At 43.3% G+C, this 27,740-nt stretch overlaps 1 protein-coding gene across 2 annotated transcripts in view; it reads left to right on the top strand.

Moving 5' to 3' along the window:
• THSD7B (thrombospondin type 1 domain containing 7B) overlaps positions 1 to 27,740 on the top strand; it is a 678,955-nt gene that overhangs the window by 442,271 nt on the left and 208,944 nt on the right. For both annotated transcript variants that reach the window (XM_090045842.1, XM_090045843.1), the window contains exons 13-14: positions 13,728 to 13,922; positions 26,988 to 27,251. In XM_090045842.1, coding sequence (XP_089901968.1) covers positions 13,728 to 13,922; positions 26,988 to 27,251 — 459 coding nt within the window. The remainder of the gene's footprint in view (positions 1 to 13,727; positions 13,923 to 26,987; positions 27,252 to 27,740) is intronic.

Below are 27,740 nucleotides of genomic sequence, written 5' to 3'. Positions count from 1 at the left end.
TTCTTCCTTTTGCTTCTCTCTGGTATATTTCTCAGTCATCTACCGTGGATTCAATCACTTTATATTCTTCTGTTCATCTCTTTGTCTCCATGCTTTTCCCATTCTACTTCTTCTGCCTGACATCACTCTTCCTATTCTCCAAGAGCCATCTGTCTCATTGTTTGGAGCCTACTATTTTCACCCAGCTTTCCATTGTGTTACAAAAGTTCCCCTCCTGTTGCTACCTCAGTCTCTCTAGAAAACATTATTACTTGGTTTTATGTGCAATGTAATATGATATGCATTGTTATTTATTTTACATCTCCCTTCTTTTCTTCAGTATTACTGTATGATAAAGTTTTCTGCTCCAGGTTCTCTACCAGATCTATCATATACTTGTGCATTTTTTTTTTTTACTTTTAGTATATGAATAAACCTACTCAGCAGATAAATCATAAACACAGGTTTATGGGATCAGGGTGTTAGACTGCAAACTGATAGGGGCATTGAGTGTTGTTTTTAAAATGTTTTGAAAACAGTTGTGTCACAAATACATTAATTAATATTCATTATTGTGGCATACTGTTATACAGTAGTAAATATTGTTGTATGACATTTGAGTATGAAATTGCAAATGTTGCCATATGGTACCCTTACTGTATAGCATATTGTTCTTCTGTAGACACTGGTATGCTTTGAAATCCTTAAGAGAATATTTACATACACTCAGCCATACTTCAGATGGATAGTATGTCAAAGGCAACTTTCTGTAAGTAGTCTTTGGTGTCCTTGGTGAAAATAATGAGACTGTATAGACCCTGGGCATCAAAGTCTATTAGTTGTTTAACCTTCCCAGCTAAGGGCAATTACTGTACCTTATCATACAGGAAAGTGACCTCTGTCCCCTTGCTTTCATAATTGAGAATGAGAATCTCTCAGTATGTCTGACTGCCAGTGTTAAGAGATGGTAAGGGTCAAAAAAGACTGAAAGTCAAAGGCAAGGATCAGCAATTTAGAGGCAGCTATTAATATGCTGATTGACTGTCACTTGAGTTTAGAACATTTTAGCAACTACTAGCTTTATGCATGATCTTTTAAAAACAGATTTCTCCTGAGAAAGAAAATATAATAATTTGTTTTCTTCTCCCCTCATTTCCATAAAATATTGTACTTAAAAATCAAAACTCCTGTGACTTTACTGTGACTTAATTTTACATGGCTGTTACAAGAAAGCTATTTCCCTGCTTTTTGTCTGGTGCACTGTGAACTAGGTTTGGTGCTGGGAATAACAACAACAGCAACAGCAACTTCGCTCTACAGTGTGAGTTCATTAGGAATCTCTATAAAATGACAGAGTGAGCCTTTAAAATTAATACATGATAAAAACTGAGTTGAATCATTTTGTCTTTTACAGCTCTCTGGTACAGTATATGTATTTATGTGAAACCAGAGAGCTTGTCTTATCTAAACTCTTGGGACCAGGCTGTGTTCTCTCTTGAAAGAAGAGCTCCTTCTTAATGAGCAGTTGTCTAGTGTCTGGACAGGGTCTCCCTGGGATCAACTCTGACCATGAGTTGATTACTTTAGTCATGGTGCAAGCTCTTTTTGCTTCCGTTAACTTGTATATAAAATGTGCTTAATAATCTTAATAATCTTACATGAAATGTAATTGTTATTGAAGCTCTTTAAATCCTTTAATGGAAAATGCTTTGAAGGCACAAGCTGCAGTTATTTAATATGATTATTCATATTTGATTATTTAAAATAATCTTATTCAATTGGAACAACAATTGAAAAAGAACAAATGCAATTCAATTAGGGCAAGTGCAAGGCTCTGCACTTAGGATAGAACAATCAAATGCACAAATACAAAATGGGGAACAACTAGCTAGACTGCAGTACTACAAAAAAGGATGGGGTTAGAGAGGACCAAAACTGAATATAAATCAACAGTGTGCTATTGCTGTTAAAAGGAAAATAAGCTAATAGCATATTGGATGCATTCACAGGAGTGCTGTATGACACTGGAAGTCATAAGAAATGATTCTTTCACTCTGTTCAGCACCAGTGGGCCTTCATCTGGAATATTGTGCCTAGCTTTAGGTATTGCACTTCAAGAAAGACCTGAACAAATTGGAAAGTACTCAGTGGAGAATAACAAAAATGTTTAGAGTTCTAGAAAATATGTTATATGAGGAAAATTTGGAAGAACTAGGTTTATTTTGTCTGGAAAAGAGAAGACTGAGTGGGGATTTGTTAAGCTGTGAAATACAAAAAGGCTTGGTGTAAATAGGATGACCATATATGCTGGTTAACCTGGGACAGTCCCAGATTTCAAAGGCGAATCCCAGCCACTTGGTGAAAATTGAAAAAAAGATCCTGAAATTACAGGAGCATGGAGCTCAGTCTAGTGGGGAGGCAGAGCAGCATGCTGCACCAGGCAGTAGAGCTGTGTGAAATTTTGCCAGCTGTTTCATTTTGACACTGTTTCAAGCAATTTCAAGGTTGAAACAGAAAAATTGGAACAAAACAAAAGCCCTCGAAATAGTCTTGAAACAAAACAAAAGTCAAAACGTTTTGACCATTAGTTGGGCTGAGCTGACTTCCCATCCCCAGTGCAAGATCTGATAGGAGGCAGTGAGGCAGTCCAGCTGGGCTGCTTTTGCAACCCCTATGCTAGATGGCACCAGGGGTGGGTGGCATCCCAGCTGGGCTCCTTTCCTGAGCCCTGAGTTAGATCGTGCTAGCATCTGTCTGCAGTACCGTGAGGCATCTGAAAGATGGGCTTAATGGCCATGCCCAGACAAGCAAGGGCCTGCAGTTTGTGGCACCTCAAACCTCTTTGTGTTGCCACAAACCACATGCAGTAAATATTAAAACATGCCCCGCACTGCAAATTTGCAGCATGTTGCCAAAATTTACTACCAGGATTCAGAACAAGTATGCATGAGTGCACACAGGCCAGGCCATCCAGAGCAATTCTCTGGTTGCTGGCCAGGCCTCCGTGCTACCCAACCTGTGCCCCTGCTGCTCCAGGCCACCAGGTAAGACTGCTGGGTCCAGCACTGGTGCTGACCCCAGCCTCCAGCTCTCCCTGGCTGAATAGCTGGGAGGAGCTAGGCAAGACCAGCTTGCCCATTGTGAGACTATTTGTCCCAGAATGAAGCGCACATGCAAAGGCATGTGCTGCGGTAGTTTGTGTCATTGCAAGTACATGCCTCTGCATGTCTGGACATTGGCCTATGACTCAACCAGTAGGGACAGCCAAGTATATGGGAGCTTTAAGCAGCTCCGTGAGGCTGCAGCTGGAATACTGCATCCAATTCTGGACTCCTCAATTTAAAAAGGATGTGGAAAAGCTTGAGAGGGTCCAGAGGAGAGCCACGTGTATGATCAGAGGGCAAGAGAACAGGCCTCATGATGAGAGGCTATGGGACTCTTCAGCCTGGAAAAGCGCAGGCTCAGGGGGGACCTGGTGGCTGCCTATAAGTAAATAAGGGGTGTACTTCAGGATCTGTGGGAACGTCTGTTCACCAGAGTGCCCCAAGGGAAGACAAGGAGCAACGGTCACAAACTCCTCCAAGACCATTTCAGGCTGGACACAAGGAAAAACTTCTTTACTGTCTGAGCACCCAAGGCCTAGAATAGACTGCCTCCACAGGTGGTGCAAGCACCTACTCTGGACTTTTTTAAAGAAACATTTGGACATCTGTGTTTCTGGGATCCTTTGACCCTAGCTGACTTTCTGCCCCTGGGGCAGGGGGCTGGACTGTATGATCGTCTGAGATCCCTTCCAATCCTAATGTCTGTGAAAACCATGCTGACTTCAGAGGCTCACTACGCAGTGTGCTGACTCTCTCAGATCCCATTTTAAGGCCTTTGATTTTCTCTATATGTTATATTAGGAGTCACAGTTTCTGGGACAGAATTCTGGATTCCACTTTGAGACCAGGCACCTAAAACTCTATTGTTGTATTTCTGTCCAAATCCATTATTAGCTTTAGCCCTAATGGATTTTGCTAAGATCCTATACGAAGTCTGTAATAGAGCTGGGAGTTGAACCTCGATGTTCTGAAAGTGACTGCTGCTCTTTAACCGCAAGGTAAACTGGATGTTTCCATATTTTAGTAACTTAACTGGTTGTGGTCAGTTGTCCACAAGTTCTTATCATTTTAGATTCAGAATACTGTATTATTAACATTACTTTCCTAAATAGAACAGATCAACATTTTTAGAAACTCCTTTTTTAGTTTTTCATTTACAATAACGGTACAGAGAAAAGTAGCTGTACAATAAGCTTTTAAAAACTTCTGCCATTCAAATGAATTGGCTAGGAATACTGGGCCACCTCAACACCTGGTACAACTCTGCTGCTGGCAGTGGCTTTGCATTAGGGATAAAATTGGGTCACTGTCTGTGACTGGAAACTCAGAACAGTGTGCCTGCTTTGAACTCTTAGGCACAATATTTTCACAGGAGCAATTACCTTTATCTTTCTTTTTGTATGAATTATCTTACATGACTTTAAATTAATACCCGAGGGCTCAGATCATCAGTCTCTGAAATCCTCAGTTCTGGCAGAAGAATCCCTATGAGTTTATGGAGCTTGGCTTTTGTGGGCCTTTTTATCTTTTATTTTAAAGAGTTCAGACTTAAGCATTAAGCCACCCTTGGACCCCATTTCCAAGTTACATCGTTACATGAAAACATATCTATCCTCGGTTCAGGCATAGGGGAAGTTACCCACACATCTCATTTAGTCATGACTGAATTTATTGTTAACAGACTATACCAGTGTTCCTAGATGGCACAAAACTATCTGAAGGGGATTGGTACCCACATACCTAATGATTTTTAAATCAATATGCACGTCAGGACTTGCCTAAGAGATATTTCTAGGCTCAGAATTACGAGTTATCATCATAACTGTTAAGGATTTTAAGATCAGGGGATCCAGATTGTTCCCCAGCATGGAAAACCCACGCAAGAGACTGGCAGACCCTACAGACTGATCATTCTGTGGAGCCAAAGAGAGTTTTCTATTCTTTGCAGAACTGGGACTGGATTTGGCACCCAAGTTTTCCATTTCCTCCAGATCTGACGGGGCAGTTCACATATTGATTTTTTTTAACTCTTCCTGTACTGTCTGCAGTACCCAATGGGTCAGAGGTACAAATCATAGAAGTATTTCATGCAGAAAATAAATACAAATTTTAGGCTCTGACTGTATTATGTTTACCCTGGATTCTTCATTACTTTTCATATTAAAGGGCATGCATGTGAGCGAAGGCACACAGTTGGTTTTTGTGTGTGTATTGTCTTTAGTGCAGTTGCCACTGTCTCTAACACGCTCGTTTGTACCTGAATCTGTGCATTTCTCATGAGCATTGTACATAGTGACCAATTGTGGAAATTTCCATTTCTTGGTGATTGGAGATAGAAGGATGAGACAAGGATGCTAGAGGGAAAAACACACTGAAGAATTTATATTTGTCTTCTTCCATCTTTGATAACAAGCACACCTAATGTAAAATGAAAGAACTGTACTTCATGCAGAAACATCAGTGTGCAAAAAAAGTTGTAATTGCTGTAGTTCTCACACTGTAATCAAATGCCATGAAACTAAGTTAGTTATGAAGTAAATAAACTGGAAAAAAAATCTTCACTACCAGTGTAATATAAATTGTATTGTATCACACTGTATCTACACTGTCCTAGTGTTGCACTTGGAATAAAAGAGGAAGAAATCTTTAACCCTTGTGCTTCTCTCTATCTGCAAAGGTTGTGCTGAAAACTGATTCTGTTGGAGAGCATACTGTCTGCTGAATTACAAGAGTTAAGACAATATGCCCTGTGAGTTCTTGCAGATTTAACAGCTAAAAATAGTTTTCAAAGAGCTGAGCCATATGGACCAAATTCTTTCCTACCTGTGTTTCTGCAACATCCTTGAATTAATCTGAGTTGTGCAGATGGTTGATTGCATAGTTTAGCCAATACAGATATTGTTGACATTAATCATTTTTCTTCTAGTATTTGTCCAAATGGGTCCCAGTGTTGGTGTTTATGTGCATGATGTACACAAGATTAAAATAGTTTAGGCTAGGGACAGAAGTTACACATAAACCGGTTTAAGCAATCAGAAATCGGTTTAAACCTGTAACAGAACAAAAGTGCAGTGGATGTAAACCAGTTTCAAAATGGCTGAAACTGGTTCGAGATAAACCTGGTTAAGTGTAGTCTCAGACTTAACTGCTTGAGGTCAAACCAGTTTATGGAACTTCTGTCCCAGACCCCTCCCTGCGGTGAAAGGAGTAGGGAGGGGGCTTATTCCTCCCTCTCTCCTGGGGACCCCAGCCGGGGTCTGCCTGGCCAAGACAGAGCAGCCTCTGTCAGGCATTCCTACCTCCACTGTCACTTGAGTTGTGGGGGGGCATGGTCAGCCCTGTGGGCAACCTGAAGTGAACACGGGGAGGGGGATTTAATCTCCTTCTCCCTCCCCTATCCCACTGGCATGGATGCCAGGCTGGGGTGCAGCAGCCTGTCATGACCCCCCTGCCCCTGCTCCAGTGGCAGGGTGGGGGCATGGCCAGATGCAGCTATCACGATGAAGGAGGTTGGGAGGGGGTTTAGTCCTCCCTCCATCCCTTCTCCAACTGGGGGACTGCAGCTGGGGTCTGCCAGCCCTGGATGCCACCTCTGCCGCTTGTACCTGGCCAGACACACTGGCTGGGGTCCCTCAGGGGGGAGAGGGGATGGAGGGGTGAATAAACCCCTTCCCTGCCCCTTTTGCCATGAAACAGCAAGGGGGGGAACCCTGACAGGGGCTTCTCCGCCCTGGCCAGGCAGACCCTGGTTGGGGTCCATGCCAGTGGGACAGGGGAGGAAGGGGGATTAAACCCCCCTCCCTCTGCCAGTTCACTTCAGACTGCCGATGGGGCTGGACATGCCCCCTGCCCCTTGAGGGGAAAATGCCAGACAGGGGCTACTGCGCCCTGGCCAGGCAGACCCAAGTCTGGGTCTTAGGAGGAGGGGGGATGGAGGGGGAAATAAACCCTTTTCCTGCCCCCTTTACTTTAGGGGGGCATACTCATCTGGCATCTGACCAGGGTCTGGCCAGGCTCCTTCCACCCCACCCCCAAAAGCCTGGCAAGGGCTGTTTCTCCTCTCCCCCTCCATGCACAACCCAGCTGGGGTCTCTGAAGGCCAGGGTCAAGGTTTAAACCCCTCACCAATCATAATCAGACCTGTGGGGCCTGGCTACATCCCCGCCTTCAGCTCAGCTTCCTCCTAACCTGGCTACTGTGGAAGGGAAGGGAGGGCTCACTCCAGCACCTCTCCCTGGCTTCTGGCCTGAGTCACTGCAGCATGTGCCTGTATTTCTGGATTCAAAAGTGCATGTCTATTCACTTGCAAATCAGTTCAATCTATGCAGGTTAGTCTAACCTGCAAAGATTGAATCAATTCAGGTTTCTGCTTTTTGAATGTCTGTACTTAGCCTTAACGACAAGTTTCTGTTCTCACTGTTTGATTGACAGCATTCATAGAAACAATCCTTGACTGACAGAAGCCAGAGCTTATCTTCTTCATAGCAATTTTTGTACCATGAAATGTATCACATTAGTCTTCAAGGTCAACTCTATAATTGTATGAGGTAAGCCTGAGTTGTGTTCGAGGAAAGTGACTGTAGTATAAGATACAGATTCCCAAAGCAACTTTAAACTTCTTATCTTGGATATTAGTGGCAGTCAGGCCACTGCAGAACAGAGTGCCCTACTTGTCTGAATAGTTCGGTGCTAGCTTGAGTATCTCAGCACTACACTGTAGTTAGTCACTTCTGTGGCTGTAGTATTAACATCCCTCTTTGGTTACTGGGGGACATGGCATAATACAGTTTTGTAACAACATATTCCAGACTTCACATCAAATCTTTTCAGGAGTAGACAAAGTCAATTTTAATCCAAAGCACAGTATTAACTTACAAGCGACCGTTCCTTACAGTTCTCTAGTAGAAGGTTACAGAAAAGGTTTGTCATGGTGCCCTCATTTTCTACCTCCCAGCAAGAATCTGATAGGTAATGTCTCTCAAAAGAGAGAGGGATTTTTTGGATCATTTTTGGATTCTCCTATAATTACTTTCATGTGTTGGAAAAGATGTACAAATTATTCTCATCTCTCCTGTAAAGAACAGCCACACAGATCATTCTAATAGATGTACTATAATCACATGTTAGATCAGCTTACAAAGAAGGTGTGACCTTATCAGAAATGAGTCCAAGCTGGACCATTCCCAGTCATGCATCATCTACCCACTGCCACATGCATAGTACACAACAGAAATATGTTGAAGATGCTCGAAGATTGTCCTTAGCAATTGCCCTCAAGAATGTTGGAGATCAAGCAAAGGGAAGTAGTCGGGTAGTGGCATATTCATAAGTGTATCAGTCTTACAGTCTGGCAACTTAGAGGAGAACATGGTGATTTTAAACTCCAAAGGGTATGAAGCTAATTCATACTTTTCAAGCATGCAGCATTGTTTGTATAAATCTTAGTTTTGTTTTAGTCTTGTCTTAATTTTGCTCTAAGAGACGCAAGTCCAGGTCATGCACTGGATTCTTTCCTGTTTAGATGAAGTAGTCATTTACTGTGTGTGTTCCCACAATTTCCTCAAATCCTCCGAATCCTTCAGAAGGTGAGATAAGACAAAATTTGGCTAGATACTTATAGCTTTCACTTGGCTACATCAGTAACGGTTCTTGGTCCTCCCAAATAAACTGGTTCAACCGTCTATCATGCCACCAATCCTTTCAGACATAGTTTAATAGAATCATGTGCCCTTTGTACCAAGGTAATCTTCACCAGTACCATCTCCACTGGATCATGGTTGGTTGATCGGTGTAAAGAAAAGCTGTTCGGGTTTTAAGGGTATTCCGATTTTTGTGGATTATTGTATAATAGATCGATTATTTTTTCCCCCACGTTGACTACTCAGTAACAGCTTTGTCCATTGGAAACTTACATTTTGATGTTCTGGACTCTTGGTTGTCTTTAAAATGATCTAGGTTCAGTGAAATTTCACTCAGAATATCACCCATCACTTACCTTTTAAAAAATCACACAATATTTTCACACCCAAGCACACACAAGCTTCTAAAAGTTCTGTTGAGAGGTTCCCCGCACATGGGACCTAAGCGTCATTCCTACCTCTCTGACAGCCTCCCTTTGAACCAGAGTGATTGTGTTTTTTATATTTGGTATCAAGAAATACTGATAAATATTACTATACATGGTAGAAATTACTTTAAAACAGATTGTGTGTGAGATTTAGATTGTTTCTCCATATACTAGTTTTCATATGGGCATAAACCTTAAAACCTTACTCAAAATTTACACAAAAAGTAGTTTCAGATGTTCACCTCAACACTTATGCTTCTGTATGCATGTCTACTTCAGCTAACAGCTAATTAGCTAATGCATTTACACTTGTAGATATAGTTCTACTTCAGCCCTGTACCCTGAACATTTGAGATGGACTATTACCTTATTTACTGCATACGTTGAAGTTATTTTGTAAATCACCCTGGCTATTTGTGGCTTTGGACATGTGTCCAGAAGGTAAGCTGTTTCTTTCTCATAGGCCTTGGAAATAGATCCCAGGTTGCATTAGGGTCTTTGATGATGCAAACAAATTAGCTTCCACATCTGAGATTAAATCTTATTCTACTAAAGTTTAGGCTTAGTAGAATGCTTAAACACAGTCCTTGTTTAAATTTTTAGGATAACTACTTATTAGCTACTTTTAGCTTTGCTTATACATTACTCTTCATTGTTTTCTAGCACTGACCTGTACATTTTTTGCTCATGTTGCCTGGGCTGTTCTGCAACCATCGTTTAGGTAGGACTTTTAGCTCCCTGCTCCCTACAAGGTGAGCTACTGGTCAATCATGAAGTGTGTGATGCTCAAAGCTATTAGCTGTGGTTTTAGCCATTTCCTTTACAGTAACCATGGCTTGTCAAAGGTGTTCTGTCTCTGAATTCTATGAATTGTGCTCCTTCCTATTTGGACTTCTATAATACTAAATGGATCATTACAGTCTTACGTCCTTGGGCGGGATCAAGAGGACATACATCGTTCCCAGTTGATTTCTTTACTGTGCTCACAGTGTAACTGAACACTGAAAATGGAATCTGCATGGGCGTACCATCTTGAATGAGTATATCTGGTGTAATGCAAATGTATCATTTTTAAATAGGTGTAGGTACAGTCAAGTAAATCATTTTTATGGTGTTAGTGATGTTGTAGCCACAGTGGTCCAGGAATTACGCAAAAGGCAGGGATTTTTGTGGGGGGATGATATCTTCTACTGTACCAACTGCATGGTTGAAATAAAGTTAGATAAGCTTATGAATGCAAGCTTCTTCATCTGGTCTGAGGAGGGAAGCATACAAGCTCAGGGCATGTAAAGAGCCAGGAGTAGAGCTGTGAAAATGGAGAGGGGAGGGAAATTCTCAGGGGTAGAGAGCAGAAGAAAAGCAGCTGATTAGCTATCAAAAGGGAGGGGGTAATTAATACCTTGTGTGTGTAGGAAGAAATTCAGAAATCAGGTCCATTATAATGTGTCATAAATCAGTTTCAGTGTTCAGTCCTTGGTTCTCAATGTCTAGCCCCCTTATGATTTTTCATTCCAACACTTACCTTTTAAAGGTGTTTGGTAAAGCACAATGATAGGTCAGAAAGGGACCCTGACCTCATGAAAAATGTGCTCCTACTGATGTTTGTGTGTCTCTGTCCTTTATATTTTTTCTGTGTGAGTTCATTCTGGTGCATAGTTGCCATGAGGGCACTTGGTGCATTGGATCAGATATATTTTGTAAAAAACATGTGTGGGATCTATGGATGCTGATGAGTGTTTTGTGGGTGTGTTAATAGCGGTGGAGATGTGGTGACATCTAAGTAATCTAATGCGAGGTAAGGCTGTGTCCCATATGATGTCTGTTGAGCAGTGGGGAGTTTGCTTCTGGTGGTGAGTTGTGCAAGGTTGAGGGATTGTTTGAAAGCCAGGAGTGGAGGGACTGAGAATATTTCTCTCAAGTTCTGATCTTTGTTGAGTACAGGCTGTAACTGTTTTATGATTCTTCTGATAGGTTCCAGTGCAAGGTGGTAGGTGAAGAATAGTAAATTTCCGGAAAAATGGAGTGTTAGGGTGTGATGGACTATGGAGTTTTATTGTAATATTTTTTGTGTTCTGTTCATGTTATGTTGAATAGGTCATGTTATGTTATATAATTCAGTTAGCTTATGATGCTGGCATGCAGGGAGAAGAAGGGTTAATAGATTCCCAGCTAGGTGTCAGGGCTGCAGCCAAGATGGAATTATAGCCTCCCGGGCCTCAAATATCTTTTTTGACATATCAACAAACGTAAGATGGCCCATACCTGGGAGTCTAGCAGGGCAGATAAGCATACAAATGGAGAAGGGAGTATGAACTAAGGGTTGCCATCTCCTTGTGGGAAAATCTGGAAAGTCAAAGACCAGCAGGGTTGCTCTGGGGCTCAGGGGGTAGAAAGACCAAAGGGGACAACCTTTGAGGGTGCTCTGGGCTGTGTGGGCTGGAATGGTTTTACCCTTTGGAGGGGGCAGACGACCTTTGGCTGAGTTGCCTTTTCCCCAGTAAATATCTTTATTTAAAGAGACTGTCTGCTTTGCTGCTTGGACCCTTAGGAAGCACTCACTCTCCCCAGCAAGAGGCAAAGGCTGTTAACAGGCATTCATTTCTACAAATTTCTGACAAATTTCCACTGGTAGAAATCTTTCCAGAGAGGGAGCATGCAGGTGTTCAGCCTCCCCCTCTACCCTGCTCTCCACAGCTTCCTGAGACTGGTGATCCCAATCTGGGGAAGACACAGGGACCAGTGGCTGCTCAACTTGTTTTGGTCGTTGGGGGTGGGATTGGGTGGTGGTGGTGAGGAAGAGGGTGGAGTGGTGGGAAAAGACTCCCTGCACCTTACCCTGACCAAGGTCTGGGGAAAAGGTAGGGAGCAGCCTCCTCTAGTCTCCCAGTCTCCAGAAGTGGAGCAGAGGGAGCACTGAGAAAAGCCCCCCGCCCCTTTCCCAAGCTGGGAAGTGCTGGATCTGGGGAAGTGGCAGGGAGCAGTGCTGGCTGCTGCCCACCTGTCCCAGGCTGGTCTGGAAGACAAAGGGAGCAACAAGGCAAAGCCCCCTGTCCATTCCCAGCCTGGGGACCTTAATCTGGGGAGTAGGCAGAAAGCAGTGAGCAGGTGCTCTTCTTTACTCCTGGTCATATGGGATAGAGCAGAGGAAGCAGAGGGGAACACCCCCACCTACTCACCAGACCAGGGACTCCAGTTTGGGGAGTGGACAGAGCACAGCAGGAAGCTGCTCCTCCTCTTCCCTCCTGGTGTATGGCAAGGCTGGGAGCAGGTGCCGCGTGCCTTCTCTAGACTGGGGCCTTTCCCTAGTGTGGGGAAGTATACAAGCGTTCATTCTACCAGGAGAAACTCTACCAGGAGCAAACTGTACCAGGTCAGAGTTAGGTTATTTTTCTTCATGAGTTTTTTTTTTGTTGCCATTTTTGTTCTGTGAGAAACCTTGTGAATGCCTCTACACTCATGGTTTCTACTCGAGAGCTCTCTGTACATGGCTGAAGTCCCTCTCTCTGGAGTGGAATTAGATGCTAGGTCCTTGAGTCAGGCCCCTGGAGAACCAGGAAAGGTTGAGAGACTGAAGGGCCAGGGCCTCAGAGAGGGAAGGAGCCTGGGCTCCCGACTTGGTTTGGAAGCTGTGCCTGGCGTGGCTTTGGAGGAATCTCTCAGACCATGGTGGTCCCGAGCGCACACTCCCTAGAGAGCACTCTGACACAGGGACACCAAAACTACTTGTCAGTTTGTTTCCATAGTGTCAAATGGTGTTTATAGGAACTTGAAAGAACAGGTAATTAAAAAAAAAATCAAATAGTTCATTTTGACGTTTTTCAAAAGAAAAGGTTCCATTAGAAAAATGCAAAAACATTTTCTATTGACACTTTCTAAATAACGTTTTTTTGGCTTTTCATTTGGACGTGACTTCCTATTTTAAAAATTTCCCTACGTTTCAAGGAAGCAAGTTAAACCTGTGAGTAAATAATCTGGAGGGAATAAAATGTTTTGGGTCTGCACAAAATAGATTTTTGTTTGTTTGTATTATTTTGCCACAAATCTTCTAAATTGAACTTTTCCCTATTTTTTCAGTTTTGCTGTTGAACCAAATCATCTCTTACTTGTCTAGCTCAGCTTGCAAGCTCTTGTCTACTACTTTGCCAATTCAGAGGCTGTTCCTCACAGCCAGAGTTGTATTCTGTTTGGTGAAGCAAAGCCACATTATGACCTATATCATATTTCTTTTATGACTTATGGAGTTGCAGTACCCTGTGGATGGTGCTGCAATATTTCCTTAGAGTGTAAAAAAATGACTTGTTAAGAACATTGAATTTACAATGTAATTTCAATTATAAGCTCTTTGAAGCAGGATTTGTCCATGTTGTGAAGTGCCTAGTTAGTATGTCTTTGAATGCTGTATGAGTAATGCCTAAAAAGAGATCATCTTTGTACCATCATCTCAGAGGAGCAAAACCTACATTTATAAATGTAGTACGGGTAGGTGTTTCATAAGAATGTTATCATGAAGTAGATAAGAATACATATATAAAGTTTTATTTTTGTTGCATTTATTATATTTATTTATTACTTTTCAGCTGTTACATGCCTCTCAGAGAATAACCATTCTGCAGATGTCACTGAGTGCCTGCAGTGGATAGGACCTATGCCTCCCCTTGTACAGGAGTGTTTGGTTCCCTGCAAAGATGACTGCACATTCACACCTTGGTCTAAATTTACAGCATGCACCGTAGACTGTGAATCAACAAAAAGTAGAAGGCGATCACTGACAGGTACCACCAGTGTTTTACAGAGACAATTACGAATAACTTTTTCAGATATTAATGAACTGAATTTTTGTCCAATTGCAGCTTGAATATTAAACATCTTTGACAACTTTATATATCAAAAGGGCTCATTTGGGTGTGAAAATGGTATAGGATTTGGCCCATACTAGTTCAGTCTGGGCTGCAGATAGATTAAAAGAGGTTTTTTTATACTGAAAATATATAAGAAATATTTAGGTGTAAACTAGCAAAACAAAACTATGTCTCTGCAATGCACAAATCCATGCCGCTTCTGTTACCTTGAGAAAAATCGGCAGAAAACTTGGAAATAACCCAAGTTATTCCATTTAAGAGTGTTGGGCTCAGACTTAGATGTACCACTCCAGTAATCCAAGGTAATGCCAACCTCATAGAATTTTCTTAGGAGTGTTATGCTGATTTTTATCTGATCTTTTGATATATTTAGTAAAAAATTTTGGTTCAGGTTCAAGGTCCATTCCAGTACTTTTATCTCTACGTCAAGTATTTGTCTACAGTATTCTTGTAATATTGTTATTTAAATGCTAAACAAACCGAGAAGCTTTAGGCCTTAATAGTTCAGGCCCATTTGTTTTAGTATCGGCAATCTTTTTCCTCTGCCACACTTTGCTAAGCCAGAATGAAGTGAATTATGCTATTTTTAAAGATTTATAATAAATTTACAGTTATGGTCACACTTTGCACTTGTAGCATTTCATATGTTCTATTTTGCACTTATAAGGGCTGTGCTTTAGTTACTTTTGGTTATTCCATAGCAGGGGTGAAACATCAAAAGCTTTTACACAGAATGAAAGATAAATATGACAGCTTTCATAAACATACCCTAGGTTATAATGTTTAGGAAATGAATAATAGTTTAAGTATGGTGGCTATTATATTTTGCCTTTTTTCTTGTAACTACATACAAAATTATTTTGTTATTGTTGGCATGATTCAGGTTTTCAGCAGTGGACCATTTCATTATACAAAAATAACAGAATAAAAAGTTTTATTCATGAGCTTGGCTCATTAAAGATAAAGGTTTCTCTTTTACATAAAATCCTTATTATGGAATTTTACATCGTTTCTGGCAAAGAATTTATAGTATATTGCCCTCAGTATTGGTGCTAGCACTTATAGACAAACAGAAATTTTCTATCCTTCTCAGACTATTATATGGCTAAATTTACAGTTAAGGTCTGATCATTAGGAATTAATTCAATGACCATTTTTATATGTTTAGATCTATAATTTCCTTATGCTGATATGTATATTCACAACAGTATACCGGGGCCTAATTTTCCTCCTCCTCACTTTAGTAGAAATCTGAGAATAGGTCTAGCTGAGTCAATGGACCCAAGTGAGTGTAAAACTTATGTCCTATGCAGGCTTTTTAACATTGCTGTTCTGCTGCTGAGTCTTTATTGCATTGACCAGGCTGTGTGTATTGCAACACGGCAAATTTAGTGGCCAAGTTAGTTGAAAATTATGAGAAAATAATTTAATTCAATAAGATACAAGAACATTGTACATAACATTTCTACAGTTGAAATTCTGTGCCCCTTGATATTCACTTATGGCATTCAACCTATGCAACAGGCTATGCTGTCCACAGATTCCCAACTTAATGAAGTACCATCCCTGAATCTGATTTTGTTTCTGCACCTTGCATTTTTGCATAGTACCTATGTCTGTGATATCTGTGCACTTGTCTGTGGTGCTATCCATCTCCAGGCAAAGAGGGTATGGCAGAGATAACACGCTCTACTAATAAGTCATGCTTCATCCCTACATCTGGGTTTGCCATCTGATCAGGCTGTCTAATCTGGCAGGTCTCTGGATGATAGGCATTAAATGTTTTGACGCTAAACTAGTAGACTGACTTTCCAAGAGCCAGCATGGCACATCCAGTGATGTGAATCATGTTAGCTGCAGTATGATGAAAAGACAGTTTTCCAGTTTGTCACAGGGCACCCGCACTGGGTTAAACCAGATGAGTTTAACTAATTTAGTCATATATGTTGCTTTTATGGAGTTGGCACTTTGCTGCCTACTGTGTCTACTTTCTTTAGGCCTTGGCTCTTTTTTCTCCCCTGCTTATCATAGCAGGAATTTTCTTCTAAAACATTTTTGGGTGAACATACATGGTCATTTCCTTCTCTGAGCTTTGGCAATTGATCACGTCTTTCCACTCTTCTTTGGAATGGCTTCTGGGCATTATCACCCTGAAAAACGCATATAAACTCCTTGGGTTTTCCTTTTCCTGCCTCTTCTCATCTCCCTCCCAACCACAGGATTCCCAAAACCCTAAGACTGGAAGCAGAAGGGATTCCAAAGTGGTGCTGGCAAGGATCAGAGATGGGCAGAATAGGACAAAAGCAATAGGGAATTGGTTGAAGAATATACTGTTGTCACAGTTTATGGGACAAATGGATGAGGCTATTAAATGTTTCTCTATGTAAGACATCATACAACCTATGCGATGATCCTATAGTTGGATATCAAGAGTCCGCTACAGAAATCTTTGTCTTATGGCCTGAACTATAGTCTGCAACTAAGGTCTCCACATTTACTCAGTCTAAAGATTAAAGCAGAACATTTGTCATGGGAAGTATTTTATGGATTTTAAAAATAAGCCCTGTGTATCTGTGTGAGTGTCTCCTGTTCCTGTTCAACATATTGTCTCCCTATGCTCTAATTAATGCACTGAATTTATCATAAGGGCTCATCTGTGTATGGCATTTGGTAGAAGTGTCCTAACTGAATGTTAAATATCTGTTTCCTTCCCACTGTATGTTTTCAGTCTTAGAGTCATAGAGGCTTAGATTCATAGTGAAGAAGGGCCGGAAGGGACCTCCAGAGGTCATGTAGTCCAACTCTGTGCCTGAGGCAGGCTCATCCCTATCCAAACCATCCCACACACCTGTAATCTAAACTCTATATCAGACTACCCTCAACCCTGACACAAAATAGACCTAATATCCTAACCTGCCCCAGTTAAAGCTGGGGAACCTGCCTCTATAAAAAGTTGTCAATATATGTTCCCCAACCCCCAGGGGAAGGCAAAACCCCCACAATCCATTTCAGTTTGACCATGGGATATAATTCCTTTCTGAGCCCAAATATGGTGATTGTTCTGACCCTGAACATCTAGCCAGGCTTTGCTGCTAGAAGAAAATTGGCATACCCCAGCTGAAGTCCCCAGCCTTAGCTGTAGCCATCACATAGTGCCTCTGAGGAGCCTAAAAAAAACCCTTGACACATATAGCAGAAAAAAAGGGAAGGGGATGGAGCGTGGGAGCAACAGCAACGCTCAGAAGCATGGGAAATTCCCATGGTAGAAAATTGGTATAGCTACACCTAGATACTCCCTAGCCAGTGGCTGTCCAGCCTCTTTTCGAAAACCTCCAGTGAGGGAGAGTTTATAAGTTCCCAAGGCAGTCTATTCCATTGTCTCATTATTCTCACAGTGAAGAAGTGTTTTTTCTGGATATCCAGTCTAAGTTTACTTTGCTGCAACTTCAGGCCATTGGCCTGCATTCTCCTCTCTGCAACAAGAGAGAAAAGGTACTTCCTCTCTTCTTTATGGTAACCTTTCAAGTATTGGAAGACTGCTATCATGTCCCCTCTTAAGTGCCTTTTCCTCAACCTTCAGCCTCACCTCATATGACTTGCTTTCCAAGCCTTTTATCATCTTTGTTGCCTGCCTCTGGACCCTCTCTAACTTCTTTTTTAAAATATGGAGTCCAGAATAGCACACAGTACTCCAAATGAGGCCTAACCAGTGCTGAATAGAGAAGCACTAGCACCTCCCATATCTTCTGTTGATGCATCCTAAAACTACAATGGCCATTTGTTGCCTCACATTATGAACTCATTGAGTCTGTGATCTACCAAGACTACCAAGACTCCCAAATCCTTTTGCATACTGTTGCCATCCAGCCAGGTGTCATTCATTTTATATTTGTGTTTTTGATTATTCCTCCTGAGGTGTAGCACCTTGCATTTGTCTGCATTGAACTACCACCTATTAGCTGTAGCCCAACTTCCCAATCTGTTAAGATCCTTCTGAATTGGATCAAGAAACAGCAAACAGGCCAGTTACAGAGGAGTTTGCTAGGGAAGGTCTGCTTGGAAACTGAGGCAGGATGTGAGAGGCAGCAGATAGAAAACCCAGAGAGAGGCTGGAGTACTTTGCAATCCCAGACCACCCACTTACTGCTCTTACTTTGCTTCCACTTGTGCGATGTCTGTCCAGGCAGGACCACACCCCATCTAGGCTTCTACCCAGGTCCTAATTTGGTGCTGTGGAGGAAGGAATGCAGAGGTGGTGCTAGAAACGAAAGAGGGCATAGACTCCCAGGAAGGTGGACACTTGTAATATCTGGAAGCAAAAGATATATGGAGTGCTAGCAATGGAGAAGGAGGAGCACATTCTATTGGTGAAAGAGGCCAGGCCAGGAATCCTCAAGTTGGGGAGGATTGAGACCACTGTCACAAAGAGGAAGCAAGGGGTGGTGGTGGTTGGAAACTCCCTTCTACAGGGGATGGAGGGATCTATCTGCTGGCCTGAGCTGTTGTCCTGGGAGGTCTGCTGCTTGCCTGGAGCCTGGATCTGAGATGTCGTAGAAGGATTACTGAGACTCATCCACCCCTCTGACTACTACCCCATACTGCTCATCCACATGGGAACCCATGGTACTGCCAGGGGTGACCCTGAATAGATGAAGAGTGACTACAGGGCTCAGGGTGGAAGGGTGAAGGGGACAGGGGCACAGGTGGTGTTCGTCTCAATCCTTCTGGTCAAGGGGAAGGGCCCTGGCAGGAGTGGACACATCCTGCAGATCAATGCATGGCTGCACAGGTGGGGTTGCCAGCAAGGATTTGGCTTCTTCAACCATGGGATGTTGTTCCAAAAAGGATTGCTAGGAAGAGATGGGATTGACCTGATGAAGAGAAGGAAGAGCATCTTCGCAGACCAGCTCGCTAACCTAGTGAGGAGGGTATTAAACTAGGTTCACCGAAGGATGGAGACCAAAGCCCTGAGGTAAATGGGGAAACAGGAAACCTGGAGGAAGCACAAGGGGGATAGGGCAACAAGGGTGACCTCTTCATTCTTCCTGAGAAAGTAGGGCAATCAACTAGTTACCTCAGGTGTCTGTACATGAATGCTTGGAGCCTGGAAAGAACTGGAAGTCCTTGCACAGTCAAGAAACTGATATGATTGACAAAGACTTGGTGGAAAGCGTTCAATGCCTTCTTTACCTCGGTCTTCACAGGAGAGTTCAGCTCCCAGACTACTGCACCACACAACACAGTTTGGGGAGAAGGTGAGCAGCCCTCAGTGGTGAAAGAACAGGTTAGGGACTATTTAGAAAAGCTGGGTGTGTACAGGTCCGTGGGGCCAGAGGCAATGCTTTTGAGGGTGCTGAGGGAGTTGGCTGATGTGATTGCAGAGCCACTGGCCATTATCTTGGAAAACTCATGGTGACTGGGGGAGCTCCCAGATGATTGGAAAAGGGTGAATATAGTGCCCATCTTTAAGAATGGGAAGAAAGAAGATCCAGGGAATTACAGACCAGTAAGGAAAAGCATGGAGCAGATCCCCAAGGAATCTATTTCTAAGCACTTGGAGGAGGAGAAAGTGATCAGGAAAAGTCAGCCTGGATTCACTAAGGGCAAGTCATGCCTGATCAACCTGATTTCCTTCTATGATGAGAACTGGGTCTGTGGATATGGGGAAAGCAGTGGATGTGATATACCTTGACTTTAGCAAGGCTTTTGATATGTCTCCCATAGCATTCTTGCAAGCAAGCTGAGGAAGTATGAGTTGGATGAATGGACTGTAAGGTGGATAGAAAGCTGACTAGATCGTTAGGCTCAACAGGTAGTGATCAATGGCTCGAGGTCTAGTTGGCAGCTTGTAAGAAGTGGAGTGCCCCAAGGGTTGGTCCTGTGGCTGCTTTTGTTCAATATCTTCATTAATGATCTGGGAGATGGGATGGATTGCACCCCAAGCAAGTTCACAGCTGACAACAAGCTGGGGAACACTATAGTCCAGTCCTTTGGTACCTGGCCCGTCTCCCACAACTTCATGAATATCTTTGCCAAGCGCTCTGAGATCTCCTTTGTGAGGAAGCTCATCTGGCCCTGCTGACTTGAATTCATTTAGACCCAACAAAAGCTCTCTTGTTATCTCCTCCCTCAGCTTGCACCCTTCCTTATCCAGATAATCCCGATTAGGTATCTGGCTGCTTAATTTTCTTGAGAAGACTGTGGCAAGGTTGTTGTTGAGTAGCTCTGACTTCTTTGTATCTTCAGTTAGGAGCTCCCTCTGGCTTGTTAACAGAGGACTCACAGTTTCCTTGGTCCTTCTTTTCTGACCAACATACTTACAGAACTTGTTCTTGTTGTCCTTAACCTCCTTTGCTAGGTGTTGCTCATTCTTTATCTCTGCCTTCCTGATTTTGTCCCTGTGGGTACTTGCTATTTCCTGGTATGTGTCCTTGGTGACCTGACCACTGTTTCATTGCCTGTATGCTTTCCTTTTGCATTGGAGGTATTTTAGAAGCTCTATGTGCAGCCATATTGGTCTCTTGCCATTCTTTTTGTGCTTCCATAATGTCATGCCATGTTTCTTGTTGGGCCTCCAATACTGTATCCTTTAGAAGCTCTCAGCCCTCCTGGACATCTTTATTTTTCAATCTGTCCTCTCATGACACCATGCCTATTAGCTCCACAAGTGGGATAAAATCTGCCTTTTTGATATCTAGCATCGTGATTTTGTTGATCTCATGCTTTCCTTGTCTCAGGATCTGGAATTCTAGCATATCATGCTGTGTATATTTGCTGTGCAGGTTGTACACTGTATCTATATGACGTTAGGCATTAATGGAGGATCAGCAATAAACAAAATCCTAGTTGAAAAAATATTTTGGGTCAAAGGCTTATCTAATCACCAGACTTTTAGGCTGAGATTGGGAAATGTGAATTAATGTCAGTTTATTCTGAATGCAGTAAAATATGCACTGTGGTACTGGCAAAATGCATATGAAGGTAAACAGAGTTTTATTTAATGTGGTTTACTAAATAGTTTTATTAGTGCACAAACATATTCCAGCTGAAAAAAAAAATCTTCTTTCGTTGAGGCCTTTGGGTCTTTGAAGAAAATCCAAAATACAGTATTACTGAAAGCTGTTTTTAAAATGGTCTGTGGGAATTATAAAAATCTCTTAATTCTATAACCATTTATTAGAAGATGATAGGTCCTTGAAATGCAACTCTTTACCTGGAGTGTATCCACAGAAGTAGATTCCACTTGTAGAGGATGGCAGGGTCTTGTGGAATCAAAGGCATCATGTAAATATGAACTCAGCATCCTTATTGTTTTTACATTGTGTCATGCTTTTTTTATAAGTAGTACAATATTTAGAAGATGCACATGTATAGATGAGTCCCAGATTACCAAATTTACTCCCTATATACCATATAAACTTGTAAAGCTGTATGTGTGTAGCTCTGTTGGTTTCTGGCAATTTTCAAAATATAGAACACAGTTGATGCCACAAGGGGGCTTGCAAACTATTATAAGGGCACACTCTCCTTTTCATATATACTATGGGGCTTGACTAAAATCAGTGGAGTTGTACTTTCAAATGTTAGAACTGGATGTGTTCCAAACAGACTGTTATACTGTGAATTTTAACTATTAAATGATTTAATTATTCAACTAAATATTGCAAGATAATTGATTTTCACAGGCACCCAATGTTGTAACTTTTTTGTCTTCTAAGATAGTGTACTTAATTTCTGGCCTATTTTCTTAGTCTTATCTCTATATTGAATGTCATTGCAGCTATGTCTGGAAAAAAGGTGGAAATAATTTCTTTAAGATTTGTTTCTGTTTGTTTGCAAATCTAACACTTTCTGGAGCAAAAAATTCCCTAAACTTTTAGAAGACAAATAGGGAAGGAATTAGAGCTTGGAACATGACAATATTGAGATCTTATAAAGCATTTCTCTATGGAAATATGTGAGGACTTGATTCATAAAGTATAATATCAGATGTGACTGATCCAGCTGCCACTGGATTAAGTGAAAAACTCCCATTGCTTTCATGGGTAAAGGACTAGACAACAGGAAAACTGATTATGTGAACTGTTTGGTATATATTTTTGTTTGTGTGCAATATATGAGTGAAAACATGTCCATTGGCATTGTAGCTAAATGACTGCTTACCAAAACGTATTTTCAGAGCGCTTAAGAGATATTGGAACCGTATCTTGGGCACCTACTATGTCTGCAGATTGTAAAAGGTGACCCAAAGATCCTTCTCTTCCAGTCAATTTAATAGATTTCATAGACATCAGGGCTGGAAGGGACCTCAGAAGATCATCGAGTCCAGTCCCCTGACCAAAGGGCAGGAAGTCAGCTGGGGTCATAGGATCCCAGCAAGATAAGCATCCAATTTACTCTTGAAGGTGTTCAGTGTAGCTGTTTGAACCACCTCCGATGGCAGGCTGTTCCAGAACTTGGGGGCTCAGACAGTAAAGAAATTCTTCCTTATGTCCTTCCTTATGTCCAGCCTAAATGGCCTCACAGTTTATGACCGTTCGACCTCGTCATCCCTTCGGGCACTCTGGTGAACAAACGTTCCCCCAGATCCTGGTGGTCACCCCAGATAAACTTATAGGTGGCCATCAGCCTGTGCTTTTCCAAGCTAAAGTGCCCCATAGCTCTCAGCCTGCCGTCATAAGGTCTGTTTTCCTGACCTCTGATCATGTGCGTGGCTCTCCTCTGGACTCTCTTAAGCTTCTCCACATCCTTTTCGAATTGTGGAGCCCAAAACTGGATGCAGTACTCCAGCTGCGGCCTCACCAAGGCCGAGTACAAGGGGAGAATGACGTCCCGGGATTTGCTTGAGAAGTATCTATGGATGAAAGCCAGTGTTTTGGTCACTTTACTAGCTGCAGCATCACATTGCAGGCTCATGTTCATCTTGTGGTCAATGATGAACCCAAGTCTCTTTCTTCCATAGTGCTAGCCAGCGTAGCACTGCCAAGCCTATAAGGATGCTGCAGGTTTTTCTTCCTAAGGTGGAGAACCCTGCATTTTTTAGTGTTAAACACCATCAGGTTCTCATCCGCCCATTTGCTGAGTCTGTCCAGGTCAGCCTGGATCACCCACCTGTCTTCAGGTGTGGATGTTTTGCCCCAAAGTTTGGTGTCATTGGTGGACTTGGCCAGTCTACTTCTGAGTCCAATGTCCACATCATTAATGAAGATGTTGAACAATATGGGTCCAAGGACACAGCCGTGGGGGACCCCACTGGTCAGAGGGCACCATGATGAGTGACTATAATCAATTACAACCCTCTGGGTCTGACCACGGAGCCTGTTTCCCAGCCAGTGGATCATGGTGGACCCAAGGCCACAGTTGGCTAGTTTTGCCAAGAGGTGATCATGGGATACCAGATCAAAGGCTTTTTTGAAGTCAAGATATATGACATCAATCTCTTCTCCCTTGTCCAGGTGATAGGTCACCTGGTCATAGAAGGAAATGAGATTGGTCAAGCAAGACCTACCCACAACAAACCTGTGCTGGCTATCCCTTAGGATGCTGGCGTCGGCCAGTCCATTAAGGATGGCCTCTTTAATAAACAATTCTAAGGTCTTCCCCAGGATAGAAGTCAGGCTAATGGGCCTGTAGTTAGCTGGATCCACTCTCCTCCCTTTCTTGAAGATCGGCACCACATTGGCCTTCTTCCAGTCTTCGGGCACTACACCAGAGCACCAGGAGTTTTCAAAGATCCATGCCAGGGGCTGAGCTATGACACTCGCCAGCTGCTTGAGTACCTTGGGGTGTAGATTGTCAGGGCTGGCTGACTTGAAGGTATCCAGCTTCTCAAGATGTTCCTTCATGAGGTCAGCATTAATGGAGGGCAGGGGATCTCCCCTACCCAGACCTCCCTGTCCCATAATGGGCATGGGCGTCCCATGGGACTGATGAAAGACCAATGTAAAGTACCCATTTAATAGGCTGGCTTTTTCCTGGGTGTCAGTTGCCCCATCTGGTTCAGCAGGGGTCCAGTATTGTCTTTGCTTTTCCTCCGGCTCCCCACATATCTGAAAAAGGACTTTTTATTGTCCTTGATGCTTGATGCTAGTTGGAGTTCACTTGCAGCTTTGGCTTTCCTGGTATGCTCCCTGTAGGACTGGACCAGTGCAGAATAATCCTCCTTGGAGATGAATTCCATCCTCCGTCCTTTTTAGGCTTTTCTTTTTAGCCTCAGACTAGTTCCCTGGAGAGCCAGGAGGGCTGCTGTGCCCTCTTGCTGCCTTTCTTTCGAGATGGAATAGACTTAGCTTGTGCATTGAGGATCGCTCCCTTCAGGAGCAGCCACTCTTCTTGAACTCCCCTCTCCCTGGGGTCATAGTCTCTTAGAGCCTGACTGACAAGTCTCCTGAGCTTGTCAAAGTTGGCTTTTCTGAAGTCAAGGACTTCCGTGTTGCTGACTGACTTGCCAGCTTTAGGGAAGATGGTGAAGGTGTTCAGCTCATAGTCGCTGTCACCCAGCTTCCCATCGATCACTTGGTCACCAATTAGGTCACCCCCTGTAGCCAGTACCAGGTCGAGCGGTGCTTTGCTTTTCGTTGGTCCATAAACTTCATGAGTCAGGTAGAGGTCGTCCACGCATGAGAGGAAGCTTTGCGACCGCTCAGATTTTGCTGAGTGATCCTCCCATGAGATATCCGGGTAATTGAAGTCACCCATGACAACCATGGCCCTGGAGCATGTGGCCTCAGCCTGTTCCCGGGCGAACTCCTGGTCAAGCTCAGGACTTTGGGTGGGAGGTCTGTAGTAGACTCCCACCATTGTGTCCCCTGTGCCATGTCCCCATGAATTTTAACCCAGAGGGTCTCTAGCTGTCCACCCTGGTTGCCAATATCAGCTTGCAGGGACATGTAGCTTTCCTTCACATAGAGAGCTACACCCCCACCTCTTCTATCTACACGATCCCTCCTGTACAGGGTATAGCCCTCTATACCCAAGGTCCAGTCATGGGTGGAGTCCCACCAGGTCTCCGTTATCCCAGTGACGTCATACTTATTTTTATTGAGCAGGAGGATGAGCTCCTCCTGCTTGTTCCCCAAGCTCCTGGCATTTGTGTACAGGCAGGCAAGTGTCCCCTTGGGGGCTCTTGCCTTGCCCACAGATCCTACGAGGGCTGGAGCAGGGCTGGGCTCCCTTAAGTGCCTTGGCCCGCTGGCTTTGCAAGGGTTGCTCAGCCAATCAGCAGTGGCGGTAGTCTCCCCGTCCCCCAGCAGGCTTAGTTTAAAGCCCGTGGAGCAGGTCAGCCAGCCTGGCTGAGAAGAGCCTCCTCCCCAGGGGGGAGAGGTGGAGGCCATCTCTTCCCAGCAGCTCGCTGCCTCTCTTGCCAAAGAGCAGGCTGTGGTCATGGAAGCCAAAGCCTTCCCAATGACACCAGCACCACAGTCTTTGGTTGACTACGTGGATCCTCCTCTCCCTCCTCAGCCCATAGCCTGAGACTGGGAGGATCAACGAGAACACCACCTGTGCTCCCAGACCCTTTAGCCCCACTCCCAAATCCCTGTAGCACCTCATGACCCGGCTGGAAGTGCTCTGAGCCGTATCATTGATGCCCATATGAATAAGGAGCATAGGGCTGTGGGCTGGAGGAGCTTTGGGATTTTCTCTACAATGTCCCGGATGCGGGCCCCCAGGAAGCAGCAGACTTCCCAGGCTATAGGTTCGGGGCGGCAGATTGCCCCTTCAGTCCCCCTCAGGATGGAGTCTCCCACAACAAACACTTTACATTTTGTTTTGGGGAGAGTGGGGATGGTAGCTGCTGAGCCTGTGTTGCCTGTGGGAGCTGGCAACTCAGCAGGCTCTGCTGGAGCAGCAAGAGGTGTGTATCTGTTGCTGAGCCCCGCTTGCTTCCGGCTGTGCTGGAGGTTGGCAGGGGGCTCTGCGGCTGCTGGAGGGTGTCTTGGGTGTCTGGGGGGCTTCAGGGGAACGGGGGTGCAGCGGGTTTTTACCTGCGCATCTCTTGCCGCTCCGGAGCCTTCTATCTGCTGCTATCTGGGAGTTGACCATAGTCCTCTGGTCAGGCATCATGAGACTATCCTGCTCCAGAATAGCCAGATACAATAACCCTAAATTTTACCCTTTCAAAGTTTGGAGTAACTTTCTTGGCCTCCTGAGTTCAGAATGCATCATAGAAAAGGAGTCCTGCTCTGCCCTTAAAAAAACATAACTAAATGATAGTACCTGCATCCTGCATGTGGAGTGGGGGGAGACAGGTCCTTTAGAAACAAGTCTCTGAAGAGTCCAGTTGTGCCCCACTTCCTTCCAATGAAGTACTGTATTTTAAAGACCAATAGATGCATCGTTGGCCTTAAGCTACTGAGAGATGCTTAAATAACATGCCTTAAAAATCTGTTAAGGGAATCAAGCCAGGAACACCTAATCTGGTACCAATGAAATACATTCCAGACTCAAATAATTTACCAAAGATTATCTTTCCTCTTTTCTTCAAAGCACAGTCTGTGTGCAGGGCGCATATTTAACTGGTTTGTAAAGTAGCCTCAAAGAAAGAGTTACAGCTAACTTAGACCCTTTTGTAGGTTTCCCTAGCAACCATTGATTGTAAGGGGAACAGAGGCAAAACAATCAATTTGTTTTCATCAGATAATTAAGGAAAATGATATTACATGAAATTACAAAGAATTTTCTAGCCATACAATTACTGCAGTGAGTCTTTTCATATTGCTTGCTTGCTACCCTATCCCACAGAGCAATATTTCTAAGTTCCTTTAAGTTCCGTGGTTGCCCCTGGAGATAACTACATTGTCCTTGCACTCCAAAGCACTGGCAACAACTAATAGGTGCTTTTGAAACATTCTTGTGTATTAACATCCAGATTGTCTTGGTTTTAATGTACTGAATTCCTGCAAGTATAAATAATATGATGTGTTGTTATCAAAAGCAGCAGATGTTAAGCTAACAAGCATATTTCTCTGGTTGGAACAGGGAGAAGCAGAAAGCGAGACAAATGCCAGAATACAGAAGTTTATCCTCAAGTTGAAATGGAAGCATGCCCCTGTGAAGCGTTTTCCTCCCAGCCCTATGGAAATTGGTCAGATTGCATTATTGCAGGGGATAAAACCGAGCCTCTATTAGGAATTAGATTCCATGGAAACCCCAAAGAATGTGGAGAAGGTATACGACTCCGTGCAATTGCCTGTTATGATAAGACCGGCAGACTTGTGGAGCCATCTTACTGCAGCAGTTCTGGTAAGAAGATAAAGAAGGGCACAATGCATGTAAATGACCCTGATATTCTCTGCTTATCTAGTGAGCAATTCCCCCTCTAGTACCCAAGTGCACTCTTACTTACTGGGCTGTAACAACTTTTATAAAGATCCCATAAATGCTGAATGTGAATCTGCTTTCCAAATATGTGAGTACACTTTCAGCAGCTTTCTGCAGCTTTGATTGTACAGTGCCTGTGACCTTTGAGCATCTTTACACGTGCTCTGTGGGGAGAGGGGGGAGGCTCTTTAATCAGAGTGGCTCTTGGGAGCTGCTTTAATTAAAGTGTCCATGGCATCTCATATATTTATCATCCCAGGCTTCAAAATGGCAGCGGGGGTGCTTTAGCTAAAGCTTGTTCGATCTCAGAGCAGGTGTTGGGCATATGTATAGGTGTCCTTTGTTACTACTTCACTACAAGGATCTGTTTTATTTCTATTATAAATCCCCACCTTACAAGCATTTGTAATT

The sequence above is a fragment of the Crocodylus siamensis genome, chromosome 4, assembly GCF_052110815.1.
Source record: "Crocodylus siamensis isolate JL-2025a chromosome 4, ASM5211081v1, whole genome shotgun sequence".
Lineage (NCBI taxonomy): Eukaryota > Metazoa > Chordata > Crocodylia > Crocodylidae > Crocodylus > Crocodylus siamensis.
The sequence above is the reverse complement of the archived record's forward strand: the minus strand, read 5'-3'. Positions and strand labels throughout refer to the sequence as shown.